General features: G+C 38.0%; 2 protein-coding genes across 2 annotated transcripts; both read left to right on the forward strand.

The window, feature by feature from the left end:
- LOC101307173 (F-box/FBD/LRR-repeat protein At1g13570-like) lies at positions 1-1,892 on the forward strand. The gene is made up of 4 exons (XM_004292062.1): positions 1-20; positions 303-1,216; positions 1,335-1,490; positions 1,614-1,892. The coding sequence occupies exons 2-4, from the start codon at positions 392-394 to the stop codon at positions 1,890-1,892; spliced, it is 1,260 nt and encodes a 419-aa protein (XP_004292110.1). The 5' UTR covers positions 1-20; positions 303-391.
- A 734-nt stretch (positions 1,893-2,626) lies between these two features.
- LOC101305612 (serine carboxypeptidase-like 18-like) lies at positions 2,627-5,785 on the forward strand. The gene is made up of 14 exons (XM_004289721.1): positions 2,627-2,831; positions 2,928-3,064; positions 3,166-3,242; positions 3,376-3,498; positions 3,592-3,694; positions 3,795-3,832; positions 3,983-4,084; positions 4,196-4,276; positions 4,383-4,550; positions 4,669-4,740; positions 4,929-5,047; positions 5,135-5,248; positions 5,430-5,484; positions 5,573-5,785. Exons 1-14 carry the CDS (start codon positions 2,695-2,697, stop codon positions 5,654-5,656), a joined length of 1,410 nt encoding a protein of 469 aa, XP_004289769.1. The 5' UTR covers positions 2,627-2,694; the 3' UTR covers positions 5,657-5,785.
- Positions 5,786-9,741: the final 3,956 nt, after the last annotated feature.

A 9,741-nucleotide genomic window follows, 5' to 3' on the forward strand; every position in this document is an offset into this window, starting at 1 on the left:
TGGCAGCAGAGATAAGCAAGGTAAAGCCTTTTCCATTTCTTACCAAAACATTAGACCTGTTTTTGGGTTCTGTCCATTTTATTGTCTGTGAGTTGATGAGATTCATAGTTTGGTACAAAGGGTGCTTGTTCTTTTGTTTGTGGGTAAATTAGTAAGTGAAGGACCTGGGTTTGTGGATTGTGTGTTTGTTTTAGTAGCAATGATGTAAAATCTGCTTCTTTTGTATACGAATTGCATTTCTGTGAGTTGTAGATATTTTGACTTTGAATGCTTACTAGCTCTCACTAAACATTTGAACACAGAAGCTCAGGGTCTACATGATCTTCACTCATTCCACTAGCCGTTGTATCTGATTGATGATTACTTTCGTTGTATTACTTGAATATCTCAAATGCAAAGAGAACCCCCAAAGTGCAAAGTGAGAATGAAAGTTGAGTTGGACAGATTTAGCTACTTACCAAGTGATGTTACGGAAAAAATTCTGTTACTTTTGTCGACCTGGGAGGTAGTCAGGACAAGTGTTTTATCGAGCAAGTGGAGGTACAAATGGGCTATGCTTCCATGTCTGGTGTTTGATGAAGAGTGCATCTCGTATGCTGCTAGCCATGCTAAATTTGTGAAAATTGTTGATCATGTGCTTTTGCTTCACATTGGTCCGTTACACAAAGTCAAGCTTCATCATCGAAATCTTCTAGGCACTGAAGATATTGACCGTTGGATTCTTCATCTATCAAGAAATTCTATCAGAGAGTTTATATTTATTTTTTCTGGATGGCCTGACTACCAGTTGCCTTCATCTTTGTTTTCTTGTCGAGATATGATTAGTTTGGAATTACGTAACTGTTTGCTAAAACCTCCCTCCACATTCATGGGATTTGAGAGTTTGGAAAAGCTTAGACTTTTCCGTGTTACATTGAGCCAAGATGAGGTTGAACGTCTGATTGTTTGTTGTCCTCTACTTAAGGTATTGCGTTTGGAAAACTGTAGTGGTTTCACCCGTCTAAAGGTTGATGCACCAAATCTCCAGGTCTTTGACTTTGGCTGTGTTTTTGAGAATTTTTGTCTTGAGCATACATTAAACCTCAAGGTTGTTTATATTGCTTTGAAAGAGGATATTGATCAAAGAGAGGCTTCCAGCAGTTCTAGCAATTTAGTCAAGTTTTTTGTTCAACTGCCTCGCATTCAAATTCTTGAGATTCGTAAATACTTCTTAAAGGTACTAAATTGTGTCATTGTCTGGTTTTGCCATTCAATTGAAGGTATTTCTCATTGCCATGGGATTATATGCATATACATTTTGTTAGTCTATTGAATTTTTATTTTCTATGCTCCAGTATTTGGCTGTTGGTTCCTCTCCACCAATGCTGCCTAAACCGTGTTTATATCTCCACACTCTTGTTTTACGAATGAACTTCAGTGATGAGGATGAGATTATAACTGCTCTATGCGTTCTGAGAAGCTCCCCTGCTCTAACAAACCTATCTATTTCGGTGAGTTTTATTTATTTGATAGTTTCTTAAATGCATTCTGATATTCTTCTTAAATTAGAAATTAGAAACTTGTTACTTTTTTTTGTCAATCGTTCAAGATTCTGATGTGTGATCCTTGTGTAGGCTCGCCAAGTTGAACAGGCTGTTGTAGGAGAAGTAAACTCTTGGTTACATGATAACCAAATTTTCCTATTCCCCGAACTAAGACTTGTAAAGTTAAACCGAATCTCTGGCATCAAAGCTGAACTAGATTTTGTCAGACTTTTGCTTTCTAGTTCCCCTGTGCTTGAGAGAATGACCATTATGCCTGCAGCTGTTCACAATTCTTCAGAACTACTAAAAAAAGTGATTCAATTTAAACGGGCCTCAGTGCATGCAGAGATTATCTACTTGCAAAAATGATTTGTCAATGAAGTCCGGCAGGTGACAGAATTCGCTTACAATGTGGGTTTTGCTACAAGTTTATGATGTATGTCATTTGTTTTTCTGATCAATTTCTCATACCAGCAGTACCCCCTCTAATTAACTTTGTTTAGAGACAAGTTTTTCATCATTTTTATTAAAATTTTCTCTTCTGTTTTGTGGCTAAAAAGCATGTTATAACTGACCAAAACATATGCAAGTGTAATCATTGTAGGTTGAACTAGGCACTTGGGCAGCAAATCTCAAGCTTTACAGTTCTCATAGGCCGTTACACTTTGTGCAAGACAGGCCCAAAACCAAGGCCCAGTCTCAACCCTTTAAATCAGTATCAAGTTGAAGGTTTGCTGTACCCAACTGTCGGTCTAATCATCATTACTAGTATCTTATATTTTGGTGCACCAATATTCTTGGGAAATAAAAATAATTTTTAAAATTAAACAAGCAAATTTCAACAAAGGTACTAACCGGGGAATTATAAGATTTTTCACCGACTAAGCAAATCAAGCACGTTTTTCTTAGCTATGGATTTGTTCTGATAGGCAAGCCCCTTCGAATTCTGTCTCTCTCACACTACCTAGTGTCATCTAACTTTCACCATAACTGAAAATGGCTATACTTATCAGCTCCTAACTTTCTGCATCCTGCATCAACTCCCGCATGTACTTCAGAAACCAGAATTCAGTAGCTAGCTACTGCCCTTTCAACTCTTCACAGTTGCCATCCCCCTAAAATATATTTGAAGCTTTGCTTCCAGACTCCCATTAACACAATTGGTAGGCAAATGGGTTCGGAAGCAAGCTCAGTATGCTTGCATGTCCTGCTTCTACTGCTACTATCCAGCTTTGCACTCTCTGTTCATTGGCCTGTAAAATCTCTGCCTGGCTACTCCGGTGATTTGCCCTTCAACTTTGAAACCGGGTAAGTATATGTTGCTGCATTAGTATTTAGAAGTAACGTTAGTTCACTTCTTATCATTGCTGATACATGTAAATGACAACCAATATTGTATTCCAGGTACATTAGTGTGGATGATATCGAGTTCTTCTACTACTTTGTCGAGTCAGAAGGGAACCCTGCAGCTGACCCTGTTTTGCTTTACCTCAATGGAGGTCCTGGTTGTTCAGGTTTAAATGGATTCTTCTACCAAATAGGTAGGTATTCTTTTCTTCTTCTAATCTTTCTTGTTTTCTCATTGTGCTTATGTCTACGTTTACGTTTATGATTCTTAGCATCTTGTGCTTCTTGTTTCTAGGCCCGTTGAAGTTCAACATTTCAGATTACACCGGGGGCTTACCGACATTGATGTACGAACCAGAAACATGGACAAAGGTATGCAACAATGTGATATCAAAAGTTTCTTTTTCACTTATTATCAATTTAAGCTCTAGATCAATTTTACATGAAAATGTCACATCCAATTAGATTTAGCATCATCTGTTCTTTAACATTCATGTTGATGCAGACGGCTAGTATAATATTTTTGGATGCACCTGTTGGTGCTGGTTTCTCGTACGCCAACACTACTGCGGCTTGGACCACAACAGATACAGGAGCAGCAAGCCAGTACAATGACTTTTTGAGAAGTGTAGGTGTACATGTTTAACTTTGATGTAATGATTTACGGATTGACCATATTTTTACATTAACTCTTATTTCATGTTGGTTGAATGTGATGCAGTGGATAGATGAACACCCGAATTTCAGTACAAATCCGGTCTACATTGGTAGTGATTCATATGCTGGAATGAATCTTCCCATCCTTGCTCAAGATATAATCAACAGTAATCACGACCAACTCCTTTGTTAATCTTTTTTTCAATTATGATAATGCCTTGAAGTAGCACGTATGGACTATTTTTTTGATTGTTGATTGATTTGCAGGCAATGAAGCTGGAGTCGAGCCAATTATATACCTCAAAGTATGTGAATGATCACATGCCAATTGCCCATCCACTTAGTTAATGGTTTATATTGACAATCGGATAACATCACATATCAGATTGTTTGATATTTACAGAGTTTTGTTAATATATCGAGTAATCAATACTTAATCTTTGACATGATTCCAGGGAATGGTACTTAGCTGCCCGCATACGAACACTGATATTGAAACAAATTCCAAAGTAGTTTTCGCCCATAGGATGGCTCTAATATCAGATGCAATGTACTTGGTATGAAGTGATCAAATGATTAATTACTTTCCTTTCTTGTAAAAGTTTCCTAGGCAGGGTAGGAACAACATGTTCATTATATGTTTACATAATTACCATTGGTATTTTCAGTCAGCCAAAACCAGTTGCAATGGGGATTATGTGGATACAACCACTGCAGCATGCACAGAAAGTCTGAGTGCTATAACCCAGGTTTGCAAAATCCTCGTCTTCCTCATCATTGTCATCCTCGTTACATTTCATTTATGAACTGTGTTTGTTTACTACTAATAGTGTGATCATTTTATATAATGTGCAGTGCATTGCTGAAATAAGTGTAACCAGTACTTTAGATCCTGATTGCACTTTCTTGTCCCCGAAAGAAGATGAAGAAAAAGCCTCCAGAAGATCTCTCAGGGAAAGCCCTATCAAGAGTCCACTAAGCCTACCATCATCAATTACAAAGAAACAAGATTTTTATTGCCATGTAAGTTTGTCTCACACTGTGTATTAATTTACGTCTTTGTCACGCCCTATACTGGTTTTAGTTGTGGTTACTTCCCTTTTTTTGTGGTCACTTAGTATTTCCTCAATTTATTTGGCAGAATTTCCCTTATTTGCTTTCTGATGTATGGGGAAATTATGAAGGCGTCCAAGAGGCTCTTCATGTTCGACCGGTAATTGCTTTCTAATCTCAGAAATTTGTCTTAATATATATACGGTATTTGTTTCCAGTTGTACTCTATTTATTCTCATTCATAAAAAGCTTTCATACTGTCAACATTCCAGTTGCACCTAAAAAGTTATCTGATAAATCAAGTCTTTACTAAAGATTTTGTATTTAATGTTGTTTCATTTTGAACAGGGAACTGTTAAAATGTTTTTTAGGTGCAACGTTAGTCTCTCGTACACTGTAGACACCGATGATGCCGTCACTTATCACAAGAATCTGACCGACACAGGCCTACAATTACTGGTTTTCAGGTAGAGAAATCACCTTTAGTTAAGAATTTGAATGTCAGGTACATATCATTGTTAAGTTTTCTTATACAAACTTTTGTGTTCTCGCAGTGGTGACCATGACATGGTTATTCCACATAATAGTATTGAGTACTGGATAACCACACTAGACCTCACACTCGACACCGATTGGCGTCCTTGGTTCGTTGATGGTCAAGTCGCAGGGTGAGTTTAATCACATCATCAAGTTCATATGTCACATTTATTGAGTTCAGTATTTTCAACCGGTCTTGTAGATCATACAGAGAGTCTTTGGTAAGATGAGCAAGTGAAGAGTGCAACAGCATCCTATACTGAAGTGATTGCATTCTACGTACTAATGCTGCCATATATATTATTGTTTCAGGTACACAAGGAGGTATACAAACGATGGATATCGGTTGACATATGCAACTATTAAGGCAAGAAAGCAATCATCTTTAGCTTCTTCTGATTTCTCTGTTAATTCAAAATTTCTTATTTTTATTGATTTGGTTAAATAATATGCAGGGAGCTGGTCACTCACCCCACGAGTACAAACGAAAGGAAGTTTTTGACATGTTCCATAGGTGGATCCATTATTATCCTCTCTAAATTTTTCGTCAGGTCTATTTGTAGATTCAAATAATAGTTTCATATGCAATTTTGATAAAAATATGCAAACTTCAAGTGCTCCGGCCATTCTTTAGATCTTGTAGTGTTGTACTATAAGGCATTGTACGAGAAGTATCTTGGTAATGTATCTATTAATTACAGTTCATTCCATAGTGGATGGAAGAAAGCTCACAAATTAATGGTTAAGCCACTCCCTCTTCTAGTTTTTTTTTTTTTTTTTTTCAAAATTGAAGTTGTGAGCTGAGGTGTACATAGACCGTGTAGTCAATCTACAACCCTCAACTTGAGACCCATTAGACCTCAAAAAAGTAGAAAATAATAATTCAATATAGTTTGGTATGCTTCAATGTATTATTCTTCTCCGAATAAGAGCTTTATATAGAGATACAATCATAATGCTACTAGAAAAATATTTCCTACATCTACACTTAGACATACAAGAAAAGTAAATAAGTACAAAATACAGCACCCTTTCATTGAGGGATCCCTATTTTTGGCCACTTTATAGGGATAGGGCATTACACCACTTCTCAATTGAATTTTTACATCTCCACCGTTCATATCTTAGGTCTATATGAGTAGATCATCTCTACAAAATTTCATATGATTTGGTGATTGTTAAGGCTTTCAAAAGTTTGATTTAGTTTTAATGATCTTGAACGGTCCAACTTATGTCAAACTAAAACCGTTGAAGGTCATTAAAACTAAATTGAACTTTTGAAAGCCTTAACGATCACCAAATCATATGAAATTTTGTAGAGGTGATCTACTCATATAGACCTAAGATATGAACGGTGGAGATGTAAAATTATAATCGGGAAGTTGGTGTAATGCCCTATCCCTATAAATGGCTTAAAATAGAGATCCCTCATTGGAAAGACCCTGATACAAAATATTATACACTCCCCCTCAAGTTGGTGCATAGATATCGATCATACCCAACTTGTCAACCGAGTTGTCAAACACTTTCCTTGACACTCCTTTTGTGAGAACATCTGCAAATTGATCTTCCGTATACACGAAAGGAAAACGAATGATTTTTCTGTTTAAGTTTTCCTTAATGAAATGCCGATCTACCTCCACATGCTTCGTCCGGTCATGCTGAACAGGATTATGAGCAATTTCAATAGCAGACGTGCTATCACAATGCAAGTCCATGGGTTTCTTGAGTTTGAAACCTAATTCTTTCAATACATTACGAATCCATAGAATCTCACAAACTCCATGTGTCATACCTTGAAACTCTGCTTCAACACTTGATCTTGCAACGACTTTTTGTTTCTTACTACGCCAAGTTACAAGGTTTCCTCCAACAAATGTAAAATACCTAGATGTAGACCGTCTGTCTGTCTTATCACCAGCCCAATCAGCATCTGTGTACCCTACAACTTCCAATTCACCCTTCTTTTCAAACAACAATCCTTTTCCAGGTGTCATCTTAAGATACTTCAGAATACGATACACTACATTCATATGCTCTTTGCTAAGACAATGCATAAATTGACTAACCACACTCACAACATAAGTAATTCACAGCATAAGCAATATCAGGTCTAGTATAAGAAAGATAAATAAGTCTCCCTACTAGACGTTGGTACCTTCTTTTATCAATTGGAACTTGATTCGGATAGATGGCAAGGTTGTGATTCATCTCAATTGGTGTCTCAACAGGCTTGCAGTCAAGCATTCCGGTCTCAGCTAACAAGTCAAGTACATACTTTCGTTGGGATAAAGAAATCCCCTTGTTTGACCTTGCAACTTCAATTCCGAGGAAATACTTCAACTGTCCAAGGTCCTTCATCTGAAACTCCTTTGAAATGTACTTTTGTAGAGCCTCCATCTCTTTTGGGTCATCTCCTGTTACAATCATATCATCAACATACACAATCAGAGCGGTAATCTTACCCTGATTACGTTTGATGAACAAAGTGTGATCTGAGTTGCTTTGTCTATAACCAAATGTCTTCATTGATTTTGAGAATCTTCCAAACCAAGCTCTAGGAGACGACTTCAAACCATACAAAGACTTCTTCAACTTACAAACCTTTCTGACATCGCAAGGTCTACATTTGACTCCTAGGGGCATGTCCATATACACCTCTTCTTCCAAGTTTCCATTGAGGAAAGTATTCTTCACATCAAACTGTCGTAGAAGCTAATCTTTAGTTGCCGCAAGTGAAATCAAGATTCGAATACTGTTGATCTTTGCTATAGGCGCAAACGTTTCTTCATAATCAATCCCATAGCATTGAGTGTATCCTTTGGCAACTAATCTGGCTTTATATCTGTCAATGCTCCCATCGGCTTTGAGTTTAACCATAAATACCCAACGGCATCCAACGGTCTTCTTTCCAATAGGTTTATGAATAAGATCCCAGGTCGAGTTCTTTTGCAAGGCTTCTAGTTCTTCATTCATCACTTGAGACCACTTCGGATCCGCCATTGCATCCTGTATAGTACTAGGAACATAAATACTGGATAATTGATTAATGACAAGAGCATGTGACCTGTAATTAGCTATAGGATATTTAGCTTTGGCTTTGATGTCTGGTTCGTATTGTTTCTTTAGAATACCCTTGGTAATCCTCTATGATTTCCTAGTTACAATATCATCTACCCTAGATAATTGGTTTGAATTTAAAGGTACCTGAGGAGGGACATTCGTGACAGATTCTTCGGTTGATGGTGTGGAGAAGGGAAATGACTGAGAAGAATCTGAAATTACTAGGACAACATCGGAAGGTCTATTAGTTAATTCAATGATTGTCTGCTCTGCACCAACAATTTCTGCATCACCAGGCGTGTCAGCCACTATTTGCTCGACACGTGGCGAGTTCTGTGTGTTTGTCAGCTCCGATTGCGCGACACGTGGTCCTTGTGTCTCAATTCTGACGAGCACATGGTCCTCCACACATACGGATCAGCTCGGAAGCTTGTCGGCTCGGCTTGGCGTCTCGACAGCGCCTGAGTCATCTTCTGTCACTGAAGCTCCAGGGACTGCGCCTGTTGCTGATGCGCCTGGACCCGCGCTTGTGTCTGTCGCTGAAGCGCCTGGTCCTGCGTCTAGGCCTACTTCTGACAAGCAAGGAGCCACGTCTGGGTTTCTGCTTCTTCTTTTTGGTTCCATTATGCTAGTACTATTTTCAATTCCAAAAATCTTGATTCCAATGCTTCTAATTCTTCAAATTCTTCAAATGCAAACAAATTCTGAGAATTCCCTTCACGACTTCTCTCCCCCTGAAGGGAAGGCTTAGAAGCTCCCCCTGAATAATAAGGCTTGGATTCGTGAAAATAAACGTCAAGAGATACGTGGACGGTGTTGTTAAGAGGATCATAACATCTGTAACCCTTTTAGAAATAGGCATACCCAATAAAGATACACCGTCTTGCACGAGGATCAAGTTTGCTTCATTGAGGTTTGGGAATGTAAACATACACGACGCATCCAAATACACAAGGCTCTAGGTTAGGCATTGACGGAACTGAAAGTAGATTATGAAGTTGCTGCAGGGGGTTTTGAAATTCAATTACCCGAGAAGGAGTACGATTAATGAGATAAGCAACACTCTTCACAGCTTCTCCCCAATATTCAAGAGGTACATTCATGCCGAATAAAGAGGCACGAACAACTTCAAGCAATTGTCAATTTTTCTGTTCGGCCAATCCATTTTGTTGAGGAGTATAAGAATTTGAAGTCTGATGTCGAATTTCATAGAACTGCATAAACTCCTGCATAGGGCCATTAACATACTCTCCACCATTGTCAAACTGAAAAACTCGAATAGCATGTTGATACTGTGTAGACACCATCTTGTGAAATTCTTTGAACCGAGAACAAACATCGCTCTTGTTCATCAGTAGAGATACCCAAGTCAGACGAGTACAATCATCAATAAATGTTACAAAATACCGAGCGCCACATAAAGAAGGAATATTTGTAGGGCCCCAAACATCATAATAAATCTTCATAAATGGAATAGGGCTTCTTGATAGGATCACAAAATGCTACGATATTAACGTATTTCCTACCTTATTTAGTTATGTTATTCTCTTAACATTGTCAT

This window comes from Fragaria vesca, linkage group LG2, assembly GCF_000184155.1.
Source record: "Fragaria vesca subsp. vesca linkage group LG2, FraVesHawaii_1.0, whole genome shotgun sequence".
Lineage (NCBI taxonomy): Eukaryota > Viridiplantae > Streptophyta > Magnoliopsida > Rosales > Rosaceae > Fragaria > Fragaria vesca.

Bases quoted from the DNA above. Each gene is read 5' to 3' on its own strand.
- LOC101307173 (XM_004292062.1), top strand. From the start codon at position 392: ATGCAAAGAGAACCCCCAAAGTGCAAAGTGAGAATGAAAGTTGAGTTG. The intron at 1,217-1,334 runs GTACTAAATTGT...TCTATGCTCCAG, and splicing joins TTCGTAAATACTTCTTAAAG to TATTTGGCTGTTGGTTCCTC. The intron at 1,491-1,613 runs GTGAGTTTTATT...ATCCTTGTGTAG, and splicing joins TAACAAACCTATCTATTTCG to GCTCGCCAAGTTGAACAGGC.
- LOC101305612 (XM_004289721.1), top strand. From the start codon at position 2,695: ATGGGTTCGGAAGCAAGCTCAGTATGCTTGCATGTCCTGCTTCTACTG. The intron at 3,499-3,591 runs GTAGGTGTACAT...AATGTGATGCAG, and splicing joins ACAATGACTTTTTGAGAAGT to TGGATAGATGAACACCCGAA. The intron at 4,277-4,382 runs GTTTGCAAAATC...TATAATGTGCAG, and splicing joins GTCTGAGTGCTATAACCCAG to TGCATTGCTGAAATAAGTGT.